Source organism: Hippopotamus amphibius, chromosome 5, assembly GCF_030028045.1.
Source record: "Hippopotamus amphibius kiboko isolate mHipAmp2 chromosome 5, mHipAmp2.hap2, whole genome shotgun sequence".
Classification (NCBI taxonomy): domain Eukaryota; kingdom Metazoa; phylum Chordata; class Mammalia; order Artiodactyla; family Hippopotamidae; genus Hippopotamus; species Hippopotamus amphibius.
Window position 1 is genome coordinate 100,345,620 of NC_080190.1, and position 22,969 is coordinate 100,368,588.

General features: G+C 36.4%; 1 protein-coding gene across 1 annotated transcript in view; it reads right to left on the bottom strand.

Moving 5' to 3' along the window:
* Nucleotides 1–22,969, bottom strand: part of CNBD1 (cyclic nucleotide binding domain containing 1) — a 417,888-nt gene that overhangs the window by 319,266 nt on the left and 75,653 nt on the right. The window contains 2 exon segments of the mRNA XM_057736982.1: nucleotides 10,222–10,295; nucleotides 10,298–10,382. Coding sequence (XP_057592965.1) covers nucleotides 10,222–10,295; nucleotides 10,298–10,382 — 159 coding nt within the window.

A 22,969-nucleotide genomic window follows, 5' to 3' on the forward strand; every position in this document is an offset into this window, starting at 1 on the left:
CCAGACAATCAAAGAGAAAACCAACAGAAATTCAAAACCAAAAAATAAAAAATGAAAAACCACGCACATGCACAAACACAAATCCAGGGATGTTTTGAAAGCTAGAATCAAATATAATAAAGAGCAACAGCACTATCAGACAGATTGAAGATTCTCAGAACGAAATCAGACAATTATGCTTAGAACTAAGATAAAGACAAAACCTAATAATAACAACCAAAGCAGTGTGTCATCTGGAGAATAAAGCAAGGAAAGAGAGCCGAGTGATAATTTTGGTTGTAAGTATATTAAGATAAAAGAAAGGATAGAAGACAGGGCAACAGAAGAGTAATGTGACTGGAAATATGAAAAGAAAAATAAATAGTAATGTATAAAAGATAGAGATGAAAAGAAGGTAGGAGAGATACAGTCAGTGCTACAAAAAACTTAGCTAGAAATAGAAATATATAAAAAGGCTAAAAATAAAAACAGAATAAAAAAATAGAATAAAAAATGTTATAAAATGTATAGATCTCTTAGAACTAAGGTCATAATTAATAAAATAAAAAACAAACAAACAAAAAAAGAAACTAGAACTAAATGCAGAATGGACCAGATCAATAGAATTAATAATAATATTTCTGTTTCCTTGGGGTCTCAGCTGTAAGTGTCTTTCTTCCCACCTTGGGTTTTTTTGTATTACTCTGCAACCAGTGGAGCTTCCTTTATTGTTTGTCTGTAAGCACCAGTGTGTGGGGAGAGAGAAGGTACAGTAGTGGCTCCTTCCTCTGGGAGTGAGTGAGCAGCGGTGCCTTGCCTGGACCATGGCAGCTCGGGAGGCTTGGGCTGAGAGAGCAACCCCAACTGCAGCTCCTCCCCCCATTACGATTTCACCAGGGCCCCCTGCCTGGGTCACGGTGGCTCAATTGGCCATTGCAGTGCCTGTTGCAGAGGGATTCTGGTGGCTTAGATGTAAACAGAATGTCTCCAGAGCTGGGCCACTCTGCAGACTTTTGGCTCTCAGCTGCAGGCACTCTATGCCAGCCCCACCTGGGGGCCTTTGTTATCCCTGAGTGCATTAGCCAGGCCCAGAGGCATCCTTCCTTTTTCCATCGCAGGCACCAAGAGAGAGGGTACACCTGCAGCTCCTCCCCCCACTTGTGAGTTATCAGCATCGAGCTGCCACCACGGCCACCCGGCTTTCCATTGTACTCACTCTCCATTGTGGATTTCTTCCCTCCTGTCCTCTCATCCATCTCCCCACTGCCAATAATGTTTCTCACCCTGAACCAGTTCTCCAGTTCCCATGTTCCATCTCCCAGACCCCTTGTTCAGCTGTGAACCAATGTCTCAGTCTGGACAGGCTGAGCTGTGGTGCGGACCCTCCGTGTGTTTCCCACTCTTTTCCATCTGCTACAGATCAGCCCATTCACCTTCTTTGAACAGTCCCAAGTGCCTCCCTTCTGACCCAGGCAAATTCCCAGTTGGAGAAGAGGTTTCCCCGTCAGATAAGGGACATTTCCCTGAATTCAGCAATCTCCCCTCTGTTTCAGATTGCCCTGCCCCAGGATATGGGACCCCTCCCTTTCCTTTCTTCTCCTCCCCTTCCTCCTTTTCTTTTCCCTTTGTCCTACCCAGTTACTTTGGGATCTTTGCAGTCCTTTCTGGTGTCTGAGGTCATTTGCTGGTGTTCAGCTGGTTATCTGTGGGAATTATGGCATCTGTTGGTGTATTCCTGATGCATCTGTGGAGAGGGATGCATTCCATGTCCTTCTACTTCACCACCATCTTTCTTCTCTGACTGGGACTTATTTTTTAAGTCTCTCCAAAATGGTTCTTCATATCATGAGATAACAGCTCCTTGAGTACAAAAGCATTCTGACCAAATGTATAATCCACAATTTCATACATATGAAACTAAGACAACTTATTTGGTAAAGTTAGAAACTAACTTTCAAGATGACTTTAACAGAGTGTTAAATAATTACATTAGGAAGGCAAGTAATATTCTTTGTACTGCCAGACATTAATTTTTTAACAAAAATTTGCATTTTTTGATAATGTCTGCTATCGTCATAAGCAATATTTTAAAAGCATCATACTCTATTATGTCATTAAATCTGTAATACATCATGTGATAAAAACTCCCATTGGTGTTATCCATTCTAATCTCTCAATGCATGACATGTGCTTTCTATTACACCTACAAATCTGTTATAGTAAGAAAGAATTTATACCAAATACCTAAAAAAGATTTCTATGAAAAAAATGATCCTAACTTGAAATGCACAAATGAACAGTCACCCAAGGTAAGAAGTCTCAGCTTTAACATTCACATCTATGTTGAAATAACATATCTTATGGACTGAGTATTTATGTCCTCCCAAAATTTACATGTTAAAATCTCAAGGTCCAATGTGATGTGGTATTAGGAGATGGAGACTTTGGGAAATGATTAGGTCATGAGGGTAGAGCCGTCATGAATGGGATTAGTGGCTTCAATATTGTGATTTATAAGAAATACAGATTTGGTCATTCAGATGACAAAAAGCTATTTCTCATATACATTTGTTCTTTGTCTGCAGTTTCTGGTTCACAGCTCCCAAAACCCTTGGATTTTTTTTAGTGTTGAGAGTGACAAAAATATTCTCTTGTTAGGTTAATAAAGTGACTTTTGGACCCTACCTGAGAAAGGGGGCTGGTGGCCGGGAGAACTAACCATGTGACTAGAGGGCTGTAACTTTCAGTCCTACCCTCTACCCCCAACCCCCACCACTTCACCTCCCCACCCCACCCCAACCTCCAGGGAGGAAGAGGATCTAGAGGTTGAATCAATCACCAATAGTCAATGATTTAATCAGTCTTAACTATGTAATGAAGCCTCCATTAAAAGCCAATAAGACAGAGTTTGGAGAACTTCCAGACTGAGAAACTTGAAGATTTGGGGACAATGGTATGCTCCAAGAGGGCATGGAAGCTCCACATTCCTTCCCACATACCTTGTCTTATGCATGTCTTCCATCTGGCTGCTCCTGAGTTATATCCTTTTATAATCAACTAGTGAACTAGTAAGCAAAATGCTCCTCTGAGTTCTATGAACTGCTCTAATAAATTAATCAAACCAAAGGAAAGGACCATGGGAACCTGTGAGTTATAGTCAGTTGGTCAGAAGTACAGGTAACAACCTGGACTTGTGACTGGCATCTGAAATCCAAGGAGGGGGTTGTGGGAACCTCTGATCTGTAGTAGGTCAGTCAGAAGCACAGGCTTTTAACTGGTATCTGAAAGGGGAGGTTGGGATGGAGAAAAGACAGTAGTCTTATAGGACTAAACCCAAAGCCTGTGAAATATGATGCTATCTCTGAGTAGGTAGTGTCATAATTGAGTTGAATTGCTTGTTGGTTCAGGGAACCTTCACTCCACACACTGGACACTGAGTCTCAGACGAGACCCTAAGAGCTCTCACCACTTCTGCCATGTGAGGACACAGCGAGAAGAGGGCCACCTATGACCCAGGAAGTGGGCACTCACCACATAAGGAATCTGCAGGTGCCTTGATCTTAGACTAACCAGCCTCCAGAACTGACTGTGAGAAATAAATTTCTGTTGTTTAAGCCACCCAGTCTCTGGTGTTTTTGCAACCCAAATGGACTAAGACATAGCTACACAGTGAAAAATATAATTTTACAAGAACTATGTAATTGAGGGCATTTGCTTATTTCCAAACAATGGAAGAAAGATACAAAGATATAATTTTCTTAAACACTAGTTAATTTGTAACCAATTAGTAGCTTCTGAAACTCCAGTACAAAAATACCACTGGCAAATTTGTAAACTAATGTAAATATATAATAAACAATTAATAGCTATTATTTATTCACAAACTAAGGCAAATTTGCATATTCTTTCCTAAAGGCATAAAAAAAATGAAACACATTGTTATTCTGTGATACTGGGAACCCCTTTGTACTTCAATTGTAGCAAGTACGTAGCAAAGACTTTTATAAAAAATTCTATCATGATACGTAAGATTCTTTGGGAAAGAGATTGTACAAAGGGCCTGTGATGGACCAAGTAACATTCATGGGGCATTACATTTTTAATTTTATTTAGGCTTCAAAACAAGAATGATCCATAAGGTTAATAACTGTGGCCATACATTAGTGAATTGTGTATCAAGAGCTAGAAATTTGCCCAAGATCATACAACTAATAACTAGAGAAGTCCAGTTCAGAACACATTTCTTCCTGATTCCAAAATCCAAGTATTTTGCAATATGTGCATCCCAAGTGTAACTTGAACTCTCACTGCCATTGGTGGGCCAAGAGTCAGTGCCTTACTCCCCTAAACTATCAATCTACTGTCAGGGAGTTTTTAATCTCTGTCCTTCGCTAACTCATCTCCTTAACACAAATAGCTCTCTTTTTTGAGTTTCCATTCTTATAAGTAATCACTGTTTCCATCATAAATATAAATTACTTTTAGCCTTTATACCACTGTTCATTGATTTATGTTCACTTTTAGTTTCAAATAAAGACTTTCTTTTCTAGGGGAGAGGGCCTCTCCAATTTCACTTAGTTTTTAACCCAACTCTGTATTTTTAACAGAATTAATAACCCACAAAAGTGTTTTTCTCTCATCAGCATGTAGCCCTAAAATATAGTTTGAGATTACAGTTTCTCATCTCATATGCCATTTCACTAGAAAACAGCACTGTAAGAACCATATTGCACTTGGATTTTAAACAGCCTGAATCTAAAAAGCAAAAATCCTCATGTCCTTTCAGGGAGCAATTCCTCTGAGTCATTCCTGAGAAGTGGCTTTGCATCACTGCTCCACCAAAACATAACGATCTTCAGATGCCTCATTCCCTCAAAGGAAACATCTTTAATTGGAGAAAGTAGGAGAAAAAAAACATTTGGGCCAAGTTTTCTCAGAGGATCTTAAACTGCTTTTCACAGCTCATTTATAAGCTTGTCTCTTCTCCTACCCTTTCTACAACCCTCATAATTACATATGCACATCACTTTTTTTTTTCAGAAATTAGTCATTTATAAAGAAACCAATTATTTTTACCAGAGAAATCCATAATTGCATTTTTAAAGCTGGCAGTGTTATAGGCAATGTCATCAAATACAAGCATGTGAGAGCATTAGATGAATTGCCCAGCACTGTCCTTGCTGGTGGTCAAGTTGAACAAGTAATCTAATGTGCTTCCAGATATATCTGTTGAAAACTGTTCAGCTCATGTCTTTTTAAAAAAGCAAATCAAATTCTATGTGTCAAATTGAACTCTAAAACAGAATTCAGACCACAGTCATCTCTCACCTAGACCAATTCCATGTAGCCTTCTGACAGGTCATCCCAAATCTCCTCCTGGCACCCACAATGGACTCTCCACATGTGACCTATTACTATGAAAATCAAAACACATCATTTCCATTTTGCCTATCACACCAAGATTAAAAACTTACCACAGCCTACAAGACCCTAAGTAATGATCTGGTTTAGCTACCCCTGAAGCCTCACTTCTACCAACTTTTCCCCTCACTCATGCACTTTCACAACACTGGCCTCCTTGCTAATTTTTTTGTTGTTGTTCAATTTGCAAAACACATTGCCATCCTGAGCTCTTGCACTTGTGTTTCCTCTGCCTGAAATGCACTTCTCCAAGTTATTTGACTCACTAGCTCTCTCATTTCATCAAATTATCTGACTTCTCTAATCATTTCCATCATGCCCTATACACCTATTCAACATTAATTTTTATTTCTAATACTTATCACTAACATAATATATGTGTTTATTATCTCTCTTACATTAGAATATAAGCTCACCACAAGGGCAAAAATATTGTGTGTTCACCACTGCAGTCTGAATACCAAGAGTATTTTCAGAAACATGTAGGAATTCAAAAGTATACAATGAATTCATTAATAAGTGAAAAATAAAAATCAGTCAAAATTAATTATAAATTAAAATTCCAAGCCATGTTTTAATTCATTGCTTTTAATATTTTTTATTCATGATCCATTTCCCCATCCTTCTGAAATACTTTCTCTTTTGAAATGCCATCCCTTACCAATTGAATATAAATTCAGTAAAACTGTAAGTTAAAATGTATGGCCCCCATCAGCATTTATCCAAGAGATGTGTATGGAAATAAACTACAACAATCTGACCCCCTATCCCTGAAACTAAAGTGTGAGTCTGATAACCCCCAATCAAAAATTGGTGTAGCTGATTGAATCCAATGTTGTACCAATGCTAGAGAGGGTATGAGAGAAAGGAACCTTCCTACACTGTTGGTGGGAGTGTAAATTGATACAGCCATTATGGAGAACAGTATGGAGCTTCCTCAAAATACTAAAAATAGATCTACCATGTGACCCTGAAATCCCACTCCTAGGTACATATTCAGAGAAAATCATGATCTGAAAGTATACATGCACCCCAATGTTCATTACAGCATTGTTTACAATAGCCAAGACATGGAAGCTACCTAAATGTCCATTGACAGAAGAACGGATGAAGAAGATGTGGTACATATATACAATGGAATATTACTCAGCCATTAAAAAGAATGAAATAATGCCATTTGCAGCAACATGGATGGACCTAGAGATTATCACACTGAGTGAAGTCACTCATACAGGGAAAGAGAAATATCATGTGATATCCCTTATAAAGTGGAATCTAAAAAGAAATGATACAAATGAACTTATTTACAAAACAGAAACAGACTCACAGACTTAGAGAACAAACTTACAGTTACCCAGGGGAAGGACGGGGGGAAGGGATAGCCAGGGAGTTTGGGATCAACATGTACATATTGCTATATTTAAAATAGATAACTGGCAAGGACCTACTGTGTAGCACTGGGAACTCTGCTCAATGTTATGTGGCAGCCTGGATGGAAGGGGAGTTTGGGATACCTGTATATGTATGGCTAAGTCCCTTTGCTCTACACCTGAAACTATCACAACATTGTTAATCAGCTATACTCCAATATAAAGTAAAAAGTCTAAATAAAGAGAGATTCAGGGGTGCATACCATATCCAGCATCTAATAATTCTCCATTTTGGGTGCTATCCAATATTCTTCCACTGGTTTCCCTCTCCCTTTTTTTGTTTATTTTAATTAACTAGAGTTGGTTTCTGTTGTTTACAATCCAAAAATACACACACACATATGATAAGCTTATATTCAATCTGATATACCTCAAAATTCAAAATTTAACAGAAAGTTTCCCAATTTTTTCCCCAATTTTCTTTTTCTTTCTTTTTCTTTTTTCTCTCTCTCATCTCTCCCTCCCATTGTCTGTTCTCCACACACTTCCCAGTTACAGTGTCCTCTACTTACTCAAACCCTTCCTCTCTGGTCATGTCCCCCACATTTGCCCTTTCCAATGATATTAATATTTCAACATCATTTATCCTTCCTCCCATCTAGCACTGTTTACTCAGTGCTGCTGAGTTGAAGTATAAGTTAAGAAGTAATCAACATGATTAAGCCAAAATATACCAAGTTATCAATAATCAAAAAATAATTTCAAGTAGGATGACAAAGTGAAGAATTTTATAGAGTATAAGGTAGTTAATTTTAAAAATGTATTAAATGACATCACTCAGTTAGTCCTTGGATCTGATCATGGTTCATTTAGAGATAAACAGGACTATAGACATGACAACTTATCCATCAATTAAACAGATTTTAGTTGAACTACTTTTGTGTGAGTACATGAATCATGGACTCATTGCAAATGTGATTATCAGAGTCACAATGAGATTTACAACAGTACCAAATATGGCCAACACACCCCAAGGGGACCATCAGTCACCTCTCCCTGGGTTTTGGGGGGCCAGGGCAAAATCAATGATTTATTTCTAACCAATAGACTATGACAAAGGTGATGGAATATGAATGTCCTTAATTAGGTTATATAAGACATCATCTTAGCAGAATGAAAGACAGAGAGAGAGAGAGAGACTCTACCTTGCTGGTTTTGAAGATTTAAGCTTCCATATTGTGAGGAGGTCTGAAAGAGAATAATATGGCAAGGACCTGTGGGGCCTCTAGGAGGTGAGAGGGGCCTGCAACTAGAGCCAGGAAGAAAGTAGAGACCTCTGTCCTACATCCAAAAGGAATTAAATTCTGCCAACAACTCGTGTGACTATGGAAGAGGACCTCATGCTCTGGAAAAAAGTGTAGCCTGGCAGATACCTTGATTGAAGCCTTCTGAGACACAAGCAGCTAAACCTTGTGCAGAGAGATAATAAATGTATGTTGTTTTAAGCCACTACATTTATGATAATTTGTGACACAGTAATAGAAAACAAATGCACTAGTATACCAAGGAGACAAGAAGATGAAAAGCATGTCTGTAGAACAAACATAGATTGTGCCTTTAGCACATGCATTGCTCTTTTACTTACTAGTTATCATATCCACTTCAAAGCATCAATGTGAGGATTCAATCAGAAATTTCATGTGCATATATTAAGACTTTTGTGAATATTAAGCATCTCATAAAAATGAGTTTCCTCCTCATTTACTCTGCTATATAACTCAATGACTGTCACAGCCCGACTCCTTGGCAGCAGTCAAGACCCTTATTCTGAAGAGTTATATTTGGTCAATTCTGAGCCACTGAAAGTGGGAGTTTCCAGTGCTTCAGGTTTTCCTCTGCCCACCCACCCATTGTCTCACATGTGAGTGAGGAGTGGGTTCGGGAGACTGCCACTATCCCAGCACCTATTGTCTACACTATTTGGAGACTGGTTGATATATGGTCTCCACCGAGAACCACATAAGGATGCAGCAATAGTTTCTTTGTTTATTCTCCCTTGTGTTTAGATAAACTTCTACCCTGACACCTTTACACTTTAGTCCATTGCTAAGTGGTGCTTGGCTCTCTTCCATTTCTTGTTTCCATCCTGACTTGAACATAAGTTTCCTTCCTAGTATTTTGACACCTTGCTGGAGAACCATAGCCACTTGCACTCCTCCTGCATCTAAGATAAAAACTTTTTATTATCCAGAAACTGCTACTTTGCCATTTTCAGAAAGATGAGGATTGAAAACCCATTGAAAATTCTGCAGCCCAGTGCAACCCAAAATCAGCAGTGAGTGATTCATGGGTTTCTAGACACTTAAAATTTTTAATCCAGTACAATTTTACTCAACATTATGGCTTAATGGAGTGAAAATGGCTGTAGCATCCTATAGCTTCAATAACCTTCAATGCTTTAGTGATTTTTCTATCAAAGCATATTTTAACACATTCACTGAACACATTCTAGTTAAATTTCCTATTTTTTACAGCTTACTGGTTTAATTGTACCCTTGTATGGCATGTGGTTATGATGTCCCTCTCTATAATTCCCTCACACATGCTTTCCCATAAAGTGACTAGTCTTTGCTTTGTTTATTTTTTGTCATTCTTATAAGTAAAAGCATCAGAAATTTGACCATTCTCAAATTTCCTGGAAGCTCTGACTATATTTTCTCAAATTTGCAATTACAATTTTGAGGAAAAATGCTTATAGCATAGAATTATTAGTGTATTCCTCTAAACATAAATACCAGGTTTTTCATTTCTCATCCATGCTACTGGTCTTTTAGGCACAATTCTAGTATTAATACTTTTCTTCTGGCTTTGTTTCTATTGTCAATCTCAATTCCAATATCCAACACTTTTCCATGGTTTCCTTTCAACTTTAGTTGCATTCACAAATCCAATACCATCTCTAGTAACCAGAGTCCACCCAGATTTAATCCCCCTTTTCTCCATCTTCTCCTTCAGGCAGTTGCACCCCAGTCACAGCACAAGACACTCCAGAAAATTAAAGAGAATATGAGGTAAGTTTATTTAAAGGCTCTTTGATGGGGAAGACAGTTCAAATTTGTGAAGGACTGCCTAACCATAAGTTAATGAAATCTTAAACATAATTTTGATTTAGCATAATCAGTAAATAACACCCATTTTGCTTGCAACTTAAAATTAAAAAGATGTGCCACAATTGGGTATATTACCAACACATTGATGCTATGCCATGAAGATTGCATTGATGAAAATTGCACTCACCTAAAATCAGTCTCCAGTATTCCCAGCTCTCCTGAATCAATCATTAGTGCTAGTTTATAAATAAAGCACACTTAGCTACAAACAACTAACTTTTAAAAAAAGCTATTCAAAAGAAGTATTCAACTACAAGAAGTAATGTGTTTAAAATACTTACAATTTCTTTAAGATAGCCATGAATTCTACTAAATTCTCTTCAGATTTTTTTGGTCCATATAAAGTACGGCCACCACATGCTTTTTTTTGACATGGACAGCTATATTGTGAGAATCATCAGCTTGTTGGGGTCTACTTTCTGCTGTGCCTTCAGCAGGTTTTCTAAACAAGGAAACATAATATTTTATGGTGCTGTGTTTTGTATAAAAATTACTGACATGAACTCTTTATTATCAGGAGTAGAAATGCACTGTTCTGAGATAATTTGGCACTTTAATAATATATTCCTTCTCAATGCCATTTTTTCCCCAGTCATTAGTAATGCAAACATCACTCTAAGTCTAAAATTAGCATATATAAAATATTTTCTGTGTACAGAATTTGATTATAGGTATTATATACCTGTCCCAAGTGATTGAAACACTTTTCATAATAAATTAGGCGCATATATTTAGGGAAATATTTCAAGTCAATGGTTAACACCCTTCTTTTACACTCTTACAGTTGTTTTTCCAGTGTTTTAGTTTTTTGCACCAATGACATAAGTACTTTTTTTAACTTTGTTTCCAACTGGTAAATTATGAACATCCTGAAAGCAGCCACCATACTTCATTCTTGTGCTACAGTATGTTATAATACACCTAAGTCCCCAAGAGATGTGTGAATGAATGACCATTTTCCATTCATCCTTCTAGCTCCAAGCTTTCCTATTAGGAGGTCACTAAAAATCTAAGGAAAAGCAATCTAACAAATTTTGTCCATCCTCAAGAAAAAAAAAGTAGTGGAGGAGATGATAAAAACCCAAATAATCATAGAATAGTCACTTTTAATTATATACATAAAAATATTTTTATAAGTTAAATATAAGGTAAACATTATGTAGAATAACAATAACAATCATCACATTAACATCTAACATATACTTGAGTCCTTTTAAATGTGCTGGCTACTCTATTAAATATTGTATACATATATCTCATTAACATTAGCTAAGTGAAATAAACAATATTATCCCCAATTTATAAGATGAGCAAATTGCGGCTTAAAGAATTTATAGACTTTGTCTAACCACTTATATCCATTTTTTTTTTTAGATTCCATATATATGAGTTAGCATACAGTATTTGTTTTCCTCTAACCACTTATATCCAGTAGAGCTGGAAAGAGTTTTTCATAATCTAAAGTTTATAGCATATTAAAGCTTAATAGCAAAACTTACTTATCTGACATACACAGAAAGAAGATACTTTAGCATAATTTACAAAGATAAAATTAAGAGCCAAAATTCATTTCCCCTTCTACCACTTTCACAGAACCTCAGCCATTCTGTCCACAGAGACCTAGAATGCTATTTAAACCTCTATCCCTAGTTACGTCTATAAATAGTAAGTACAGTAAAACTCAGCAATGGTTAAGATTCAGATATAAAGCAATTGGCTGCTTTCCTCCACCCAACTCTGATTCTCAAATGCAAATGGAATAAAGTTCCATTATCTTCTAGAAAAGAGAGGTCTGTGTACTGGAGGGCAAGGCAAAGGTAGATATGGCAAACTTTGTGGGGGAAATTTAGAAAGTGAGTCCCCATGGACCCAGTATTGTTCTGGCCCAAGTTCATCATATTTGCCCAAGGCAAGAGATTTCCAGAATTCCTGACTTTATATTGAAAATCTCAAGCCAGGCAAAGGATTCAGAATAGTCCCCAATGATATTTAAGCCATTTGAAGCCAACCAGGGGATACCAAACCACCAAAAGCAACAGGAACAAATAGATGGTCATATATATTAATTGATTAATTGATTAAGTTGTGTCCTATGCTTTTTGGGAAATGATAGGAAATAACCCTCATCATTATATTTATATAGTAAAACTAGCAACAGTTATATATATATATATATATATATATATATATAACCTAAAATTTTCAGTCATACAAAATTCAAAATCATTTTATGAGAGATTAGTAAATGATTGTGCAAGTTGCCAAGGCAAGTGGGAGTATAGGAGGTCGTGGACATGATTCACTTCTTTTTTGGGGAGCTATGTTGGTAATCTCAGACTTCAAGTTTCTGTGTTTCACAATTACCTGTACCTTTAAATTTTTAGTGAAGTTTTATACTGGGTAAAATCTCTGATTCTTGTGAGTCTAATTTGATAACTGAATCCTCTGTGTTATTCTCAGGCCTCTAAAGATTTTTTTTTTCTTTCATGTAAGTCCTACTTATTACATAATAAGATTGTTCCAAGGTATATAATATTTGCACTGCTATATTACTTGTATATATGTAATAATATTTCTGTATCCAATGTGCTTAGGATTTTTTTTTTTTTTTTTTGCTTAGGATTTTTTAAATAAAATTTGGTTTTATTGGTCATTGTGGTTGCATAGAAACTTTTCCTCAGTAATCAGCTGCTTTAATGAGCTCTTTCTTTTTTTCAGTTGACCGTCTTAAGAATTTTTTAGGTGGTAGACAAATAGGTGTGGATAAAAATAAGTGGAAAGAAATTTATTGCTTTAAATGCATATATTTGTCTTTAGAAAAAATAGTTGACAAACTATGAGCTAAGTATCCATCTCAAGAAGTGAAAAAAAAGAGCAAGTTATACCCAAAATAAGTAGAGGTATATAATAAAGAGGAAAAATTAATAAATTTGGAAAAAACATATCTAATAAACTTGGCAAACCATTAGCCAAGTACAAAAAGAGAGAAGGCAGGAATAAATAATATCAGGAATGAAAAAGGAGGCCTCATAACAAATCCCACAGAATAAAAAGAAAGATTATACTATGAACAATTTCATGTTAATAAACTTGAAAATTTGGTTGAAATGAACAAATAACTATAAAAGTACAAATTTTCAAACTGACACAAGAAATAGAAAATTTGAATTTTTCTAGATATATTAAAGAATATAACTATCAAATAAGAATCTCCCCACAAAGAAACTCCTGACCAAAGCAGCCTTACTGATAAATTCTACAAACTCTTAATAAGTAACTAAAATCAAACACTTCCAGAAAATAGAAAAGTCATATATACTTTCCGTCTAGTTTTATGAAGCCAACATGATATTGACATCAACATCTGGCAAGGATTTTACAAGAAACAAAAATTACAAGCCAATATCACGATGCAAAAATCTGAAGCAAAATATTGAATCAAGCGATAATTTTAAAGGATAATAAAGCAAAGCCTAGTAGAGATTACGCCAGGAATACTATTCCAGAAATGCTGCTCAACACATTAACAGTACACAGGAGAAAAAAATCATTCATATCTAAACAACACTTAACATGATACAATATTCATTTGTAATCAAAATCTTAGCAAACTGAACAAAGTGAATTTTCTTAATATGACAAAAGTATTTGCAAAAAATATAATACTTTAGTGAAATATTAAAACTTTGCCTCTTGAATCAAAAAACAAATTATGCACACTGTTCTAACCTATTTAATACTATAGTGGATGTCCTGGGCATTAAAATTAAAAATAACTAAAAGTATAAGAATTGGAAAGGTCAAGTAAAGGCATTATTTTTTTCAGATGACAGGTTATATACATGGAAAATCCAAATGAACCTACAGACACCAGAATCAATAAGACAATTCAGTAAAGATGCTGAGTAAAAGTTTAATATACAAAACATCTATTGTATTTCTGCCTTTATGTTCCTTAATATTTAATGCAGGAAGGCACGAATAGAACAATTATCCTTGTAAATGTGTCATTGAAAGGTGTTAAAAGTGATACAAAGAATTTCTACACATTGTGAAAACAACTACAGGGTGCTTATCAGAGTGTAAAAGAGTGTAAAAACTTTGCTTGCCAGCAAAAGACAGTATCTCTCAGAAAGAGAGATTTAAGCTGAGACACATAAGATGACAAAGAGTTAGACAAAAGATATTCCTGTAAGAAGCTAAAAGGAATTTTTCTGGAGAAGAAACTTCTCAAAAAGCTAAATTTTACTCCAAAATATTTTTACCCTGTCAAATGGGCATAGCCACTGTTCAACAGATAAATATTCTCTATTAATCTATTCATACTTTTTGGCATCACCATGTCCGATTGTTTGTGAATTAATTTTTACTCCAAGTAAATGGTATGGATGCATGAAATTATTTACAGAATTGGATAGATACCATAGAGTGCTAGTGTTTTGTAACTCTATTCCTTTCTCTGCTATTGACATTTAAGTTTTTGGTATTGTTTTGTATGTAAGCATGAATCAAGACAACGGCATCAGACTACTAGTATCAAATTCCTCATTGCCACACATTTGCAGTTTTAAAAAACCAGAGAAATAGTAATTTTATTGAATCTTAACCCTTTGACCCTTGAGTACACCCCTTTGTGATACTTTGCATGACAAAATGATAAGTGCAGATAAAGTCATTTTGCGGCATTCCAAAGAAATTTTTGTCTTAAGTAAAAGTGCTTCTGCTACTATCTGAGTTGCAAGCTGAATTATACATTTTCTTCATTGGTCTCTTATTTACTGGAAAGAATAACCACCAAGCTATAAAAATTGACCTGGATGTTTGGAATACATTTTCTCAAAAATGAGTGAAGTGGGATTGTCATTTCAAGGAAGATACAGTGTATGTTGCCAATGATAAAATGCAAGCTTTCAAGTGAAAATTAGAATTTTGGAAAACTTGTATTTACCCCTTTCTGTAAGTTTGACAGCTTCCCAGTACTTAAAGGCTTTTCTGATGAGATCAGTTATGATATTAACAATATCACAATTGTGTTTTTTTTCTAATATTACATAAACATGTCAACATTTGCAAGATCTGCACAGCTCAATGGACTGATGTTTTCCATACAGTCAATGTATGTATTATAAAATCATACATTGGTAAAAGAGCCATTCATAGTACAAAATATAGCTTTTATAGACAGTAATATTTTTAAATTAGCTGTATTCTAAAGTTTTTTAAAATGCTTCAGTGAATTCAGGTGATAGGGATTACCACTACCACTAAGCAAAATAAAGTAAAATTTAGCATACATTAGCTCATCCAATCCTCCAATATCACTCTAAAGTATACATTATTGTCTCTTTTTTTAGATGAAGAGACTATTTCAAAATTTGAGGTGATTTTCTTAAGGTACCATAATTGCCAAATTGCAGAATTGAAGTTCAAATCCAGATCTGATTAGTCCAGAGGCCATCACAGAAATTTAGCCTCCATATATCCTTGCATTAGAGCTCTTCCAAGCTTTTTCATCATTCCTGAAAATTATTCTTTAACCCCTTCCACCACTTTTTTGTAAATCCACATAAATTTACTAAGTAATAGTTAGAGCTGGAGTAATATATGGACTCAAGATATTTGCTGTAGGATTCTTCAATCATTTTTTTTAAGAAACTGAAGTCATCCTGACTTATAAAAATAAAAATTAAATTCAGTCACTTCAAGTGCACTAAATTAACTCTATCTGTTGATTTTAGGTTAATTATCACTAATGCCAAACCAGGGAAATGACAATGGATAAATCTCCACCCCAGGGATGAAAGTTGGTGAATTGCAGACTTTGTTTTGTGCTGAGTAAGAGTGCTGACTTTGTCCCACACATTGCCAGTGTATCCAAAGTTAAAATTGAGGAGAGTTGAAGGCAAGTTCCATTATAAACTCCTGACAGTCAACATTGGAATCCTGTCATCTCTTATAATGTAAGAAAGAATATTTTAAGGTTATACAGAGGTAAGCAATATTTCCCTGGTTTTTACTAAATTAATGTCCTTGACAAACTCAAAGTCTGCTCTTTCATTTCCAAAGAGCAATAGAAAATCCACAGTTAAAAACAAACAGTTGGAGTTACATGTACTGTAGAGAATAAAGCATCAATACATTTTCCAGAATATATGACAAGCTATACAAATATGCAAGAAAGTTAAGTTGTTTAGAGAAGATTATTATACAGATTTACCTCCTAAGGATTAATTGAAATTACAGTTCAAATAAAAAAAGTTGGGATAGCTAAAAACAACTTTTAATGTAGCTGTTTATTAATATATATTTATAAAATAATAATCAAATACCATGTGCTGCCTTTACTTACAACCTAAATTCCCTCCAGTCACAATTCAACTCCGCAAACATTTCTTGAACATCTAGCCCAAGCAGAGTTCATTGTGTTCATTTATCTCAGGTCCCAGGTTGTGGGAAGACATTCGGGAACCTTTCTGAAACCTTGAAAATGTTGAAGTATGTGGGCCGAGCGATGGGATTCAGAATGTCCTGCTTGAGCAGTGGAGGAACTGAGGGTGTGGGGCGTGGAGACTAATATCACCCTGTTTGGTCCTGAGGGATGGCTGGTTAGCCAAAGACGGGTAAGATTCCTCAGAGGAGGAACAACCTAAGACAGGCACAGTCGCAGAGGGGCCAACACGGGTGGGGCACAGACCCCCAATATCTGAGAGAGGTCTCCTACCCCCAGGGCTGTTTTGCTCTCCACACCCAGCTCAAATCCACACCTGCTCAACTCAGACCCAGGAAGTAAACAAAGATAATTGCCTCAGTCATGTGAGGCCTTTGATTGTTTATGAGTGTAACCTGAGAATGTTAGCCCACGAACTCAATAAAAGCAGCCTGGGATGAGTCAGCGGGGCTCTTGATCCGAGAGGTCTTGAGCCCCCCGGTCCCACTTTTCTCTTCAGTCTGTGTCTGTGTCTTCTTCAAGCTTGCGGCACCCGTCACTCACCTCGAGTCGCCGAGCTGGTCTCAGCACCAGGTATGAATCATTTCCATTTTTCCACTTTAATCACCCTACTTTTTCCACCCACAGAACATTGCTGAATTGGTCACACACTTGGATGATTACAAATCTACATTATCTAATTTTAACTGATCTTTGATTTTGCTCAGCATTCTTAAATTAGCTATTTGTCTAGCTCTTATACAGTCACCTCTATGGCTTCCATCTCTTCCTTTTCCATCCCCATTTCCACATTCTATAGACAGCCTTGTTTCAGTACTAAAGTTCTCTACCTGATATCTGTATGGGAATTAATGATTATTACCGACTGTTGAGAAATAATGATAAACACCATTCCAGTTATTCAGCTCTAGTGTCACTCAAGCTGAACCTAATTTTGATTTATTGAAGAGAAGAATTAAATGCAGAGAAAATGTGGCCGGTGAATTTTCAGAATTTCTCTTTTGATTTTATACTAATCTCCTCAAGTAAATCTTAACCCCATAGGGCAAATCTAAGTAATGAATGGAAACCCTAATTTGGGGAAATGGAAGGACCAATTTGGAGACAGGGAGGCAAATTTCCTGCCACCAATATTATATAACCTGGAAGAAACTCCAAATTTTCAACCATATCCTTTTGAACCATAGAACTGACTGACTCCCTTTGAATCAAAGATAGCTTTTCTCCTTATTTGCATATGGTTTGATGAATGGGATTTATAAGACATCACTATTTACATTACTTCTTCAGCTGAACTCAATTTCACCATGTCCACTACCTAAGTTTTAACTGATGGTATCACATTTTTCCATTATTGGTATATTAGTTAGGAATTCCATGCAATACAGATGGTATCAGCAGGGATCTACTGGCCCTTTAAAATCTAAATAAGTTCCCTCCAGTCACAATTCATGCAAGTAGAAAGCTCTTCCTAAAATTTCAGCAATTTCCTAGGAGAGTACATTCTGATGTCCCCTCTGCCACTGTGCTTCTTCCTTAAATGCTCTCTTTATTCCATGTCTTGTTTATTCAGAAGTAAAACCAACCTTTCTTATATTTCCTCAACAAAACTAAATTAAACTAAACCAAGTACTCAGAACATTTGTAAGTATAGTAGAGTTCATTAAATGTTGGGGTTATCTTAAATGTTTGTATCACATGTGACACAGGGTACTGGAAGTCCATTAATATATCTTTCTTTTCTTAAATGTCCTCACCGCCATGCCCAGGACCAATGGGTTCTCCTCACTCAGTGCACACCTTCCTTCAATTATTTCCTGGCTATTCTTGCTTCTTTTCTATCCTATTTTGGTCTGCTCTTCCTCACTCCTGGCTTGCTCCACAGCTCCAAATTAGAATGCCTCTCTACCAGGCAGAGTATTTCAGCCCTCCTCAGCACCTACTCCCAGACACTTCTAACCAAAACCATCAGGAAAGAAGCATGACAAAAGGTCCTTCCTTCTGGCAAAATCTATCATTCCTCAGTGGTAATCATAAACTAATAAGTAGCATTTTTTTGGACTCAGACTTGAAACTTTTTTGTATCAGTTCACTTTAATACAGGGAAATCCTATACATGTAGGCAATTTCTACAAATCACCATCACTTTGCTACAATAACACCCCAAGCCATCCAGAGTTTCATTTCTGTGTCATCATAAAGGCTTTAATTTGGGCCACAAAGGATGACACCAGAGCATGGCTGAGGCAGCCAGTTAGATTTCTGCAAAGTTCCCTCCTCTTCCCTTCATAGTTCTCCAAAAGGTCAAAATATTGCTCCTGTACTGGCATGCAAGTCCATTTCTCCCTTGTATTTCTCCCTTCCCTTTCTTCCTTTCTTTCTCTTTTTCTTTCCTTCTTCTCTCTCTCTTTCCCTTTCTTTCCTTCCTTTCTTTCTCTTTCCCTTTCTTTGCTTGCTTGCTTTCTTTCTTCCTTTCTTCTTTCTTTCTTTCTCCTCCTGAACCCCTCCCAGCCACCATTTCCATCTTGGTACCCATGGGGGGAGATCATGGACAGGTTTTGAGAAAATACTGTTTTCAGGTTTCTGTTTACAACTGCTAAACTGGGCAAATAGAGTGTCAGTTAAGATAGCTTCACCAGCACTTGGATAATCAACAGTGTGAAGACTATCACATGTCATTCTCTCTGCCTGAGAGACTCTTTCCCTTCTTCTTCTAACCAACTCAACTTATCCTTGAACTTAAACATCCTTTCCTCAGGGATGTTTGCCCTGATCTCCCAGGACACCATCTGCGGTTAGCATAAGCACTTTCAATGCAACCAACCCCCCAACCTGTAATCACCTCTGACACCCATTATGCTTCATTCATCTCCTCTTGCTCAGGGCCTGTCAGTGCCACCAACCTGCACCTTCTGGGTACAGAGACCCTGCCTGACTTACACTCAGCACATGGTCACTGCTCAGTATGTATTAAGTAAATGAATAGACTGTCTCATAAGATTTCTTTCCAGATAGTGTAAATTTTTACTTTTTAAAATAAAATAGTGAAACAGAATTGTTCTAATGCTGACATTTAAAAATACAGGGAGCATCTCATTCAATGGATCTCAGAACTTCAGTGAAAATATGGGTTTTATAATCATTACAAGAATAGTTTTATTTGTTCTAATGTTAAATACATATTTTTCCAAATAGCCTAGGGTTGATTATCCTGAGGCCAAATCCAAGCTAGCATGAAATAAGCACTACTTATATGTAGTTGTTGCACATGGGTAATTTTGACAATGCTAGAGAACAAAATAGAGTCTAAAATCTCAGAAAAAAATCACAAGCAAAAAATCAACTTTGCAGAGAGATTTTTTTAAGTCAGTCTATCAGAATCCATTTGTCTAGGTTTTCAGTTGCTTTATCTCCAAATATTCATCTCTATTTTCCAACATTTTCTGCCCTTACACTTTCAGGGAGAATTTATAATCCATCTAGGTAGTATATGTACTATACCAAATAATTGTTTTAAAATGTTTGGGAAAATATATATATTACAAAGTTTCACATCATTTTCACCCAGATCAAAGCCACTTGTTACTATTGCATTTAGATCTAGAAGTAAAATTCTAGGCTTCAATTCAAGCAGCTGGGATATCCTAGTCTCTTTAGAATCTAAAGTCCAAACTGAAGTATCAATTCTTTGCACAAAACATACTTTGAAAGTTTTTGGAGTGATTGGTAATTTGACCAACTGAGCATACACACTTCTGGGTCCATGAGGAAGATACCAGCAAACTCCTCTGGTCAGGCTGCTTTTGGCACCTTGGAGAATACCCTTTGTGGAGTCCTGGGGCTGGTAGGTGGGGAGAATAAAATTTACACACTGCCAAAATCTTTTTGCTCTTCCCAAGTTAAATCATTCAGTTGTATGTTACATAACACAAACTAACAGAAAATGATCTTACAAAATACTATAATTTCCTGGTTATAAACCTGTCATAACCTGTTGTAAGTTATAAACCTGGAATCTCCTTCTAAACATAGCAAGCTACTCACTCTTTTTCCTTATCTGATCCTATTGCTAATTAGAATTGAACTTTTTAAGATAATAGATACTAATTGGACTTCATTTAAATGTCCTGAGTAAAAACCTACCAAAGAAATTCCAAAATGCCACACTGCATATTAAGTGCAACATGAGATTTACTGATAAATTTAATTTAAAAAGTACATAATGACCTAGGACCACTCACAGCAGTGCAGTTTAACTAATTGAAATAAGCTCATAGATGAATGAATGAATTGTTTAAAGGGGGGGTTAAATTTTCACACTAAAAAAAGTTGCAGTTTGATAAATTTTTTTTTTCATTTTGTTAATGAAAAAAAATTGAATAGTCTCTAGGCTTGGTACTCAGATTGTGGTCCATGGACCAGGAGCAGCAGCAGCTGATAGCTTGTTAGAAACACTGAGTCTCAGCCCTACCCCAGACCTTCTGAATCAGAATCTGTATTTTTATAAACTCCCATTGCCACACCCAGGGGCATTTGTGCACATATTAAAATTTGAGAAGCATTGATTTGGAGTTTATTGAAAGACACTTTGAAAGCAATGCCAACTTTCTGTCACTGACTCTCAAGTAATACTACCTCTGTAACTGCTTAAAAATTACCTTTTAAATAATAATTACCTATGAAGGAGAGTTTATTCTACTATTTTCCACCATATGTCTTTTTGGATCACAAAATAAATAACTCCTATATGTATTTGTTTGTTTATACAAAATGAGCAGAAGGTACAGAGATTACCCATGTATCCCCCACCCCACACACATGCACAGCCTTCCCCTCTATCAACATCCTCCTCAAGACTAGTACATTTGTTACAATTGATGAACCTGCATTGAATCATCATCGACCAAAGCCCATGGTTCACATTAGGGCTCACCCTTGGTGTTGGACATGCTACAGGTTGGACAAATGTATAATTATATATAGCCACCATTATAGTATCATATAGACAATTTTCACTAAAATCCTCTGTGTTTCATCCAGTCATCCTTCCCTTCTCCCTAACCCCCAGCAATCGCTAATCTTTTTATTGTCTCTATAGTTTTGCCTTTTCCAGAATGGCATACAGTTGGAATTATACAATATCTCCTTTTCAGGTTGCCTTCTTTCATTTAGTAATATGCATTTAAGTTTCCTCCATGTCTTTTCATGCTTGAAATACTAAATATTTTGTTATCTGATGTAGCACAGTTTGTTTAGCCATTCGCCTACTGAAGGACATCTTGATTGCTTTCAGGTTTCAGCAATTATGAATAAAGTTGCTATAAATATTTGTGTGCCAGTTTTTGTGTGGACATAAGTTTCACTTCTTTGAGTAAATGCCAAGTAGTGTGACTGCTGAATGATGTGGTAAGAGCATGTTGAGTTTTGTAAGAAACCACTAAACTGGCTATAGTACTTTGCATTTTTACCAGCAAAAATTGAGAGTTCTTGTTGCTCCACATTCTTGCCAGTATTTGGTGTTGTCAGTGTTCTGGATTTTGGCTCTTCTAATAAGTGTATCTCATTGCTGTTTCAATTTGCATGCCTGATGACACATGATATAGACACCTATTTATATGTTATTTTTTGCTATCATTACTCAACAAAATTCCCTTTTTACATTGTCCTAATTAGATTTCCAATTGCTTTTCTATTAAAGAAAAATTATGACAGATTTCATGTTAGTTGTGCCATAACCCAGTCATCCTGATATGTGATAATTTAGAGTAACATGGTTCATAGAGACAGGAACCCTTGCACCTTTTCATTGTTAAAGGACATTTTCCTCTGACTCCTTTTTATATGGATACAATTTTGGTACTCTAAAACTGAAGCATATTAGTGGGATTGAATTTTATTTAAACCCTATCATGTACAAAGAAGACAACTTGCTTATTTTTTATAAAGAACTGAAGACTTTCGTTGAGCTCGCAGATTCTCTTCCCCCAATACCATCATATGGTGTCTGTCCCATTAATTTGAAACAGTCTGATTAAAATAACTTTGTTTTTGTCAAGTAAATAAAGGCTCAGTCATGCCAAATTTCTGTCCACTCCATTTCCCGTCCACTCCATTTCCCTTTGGAACTTGGTTTGGGTGCATGTTGGAGGAGATTGGGGTTGCTAATATGACCACTGTTGGAGGGAGAGGCTCCTCTTCCCTATGAGCTGCCAGCTGACCATTATCATGTTTCTGTTGCAGAGCGGCTGCAGGTCTATGCAGGCCCCTAGATTGGCATCTATTGATGAAAGGCTGTACTTTTTGGCAACATCATTCGCTCTTGCTGACTACTTCTCCCTTGGGTCATCCAGATTTCTACTTCAGCAACATGCTTCCCCTCTCCAGGATCCTACAGCCCTTCAGTCCAACTAGCATCTCATTGTCTCCTCACCAGTGTTCACGCGAATTTCTGGGCCTCGTACGCGCTAGACAGAGGCCGAGTGGAACCAACGGCATTAGCTCCGTGTTATCTCTCGGCATCTTCCTCCACCAATGTTGTGTTATTATTCTCACTTCATGTTGAATGAAGCCCAATTTAAGTC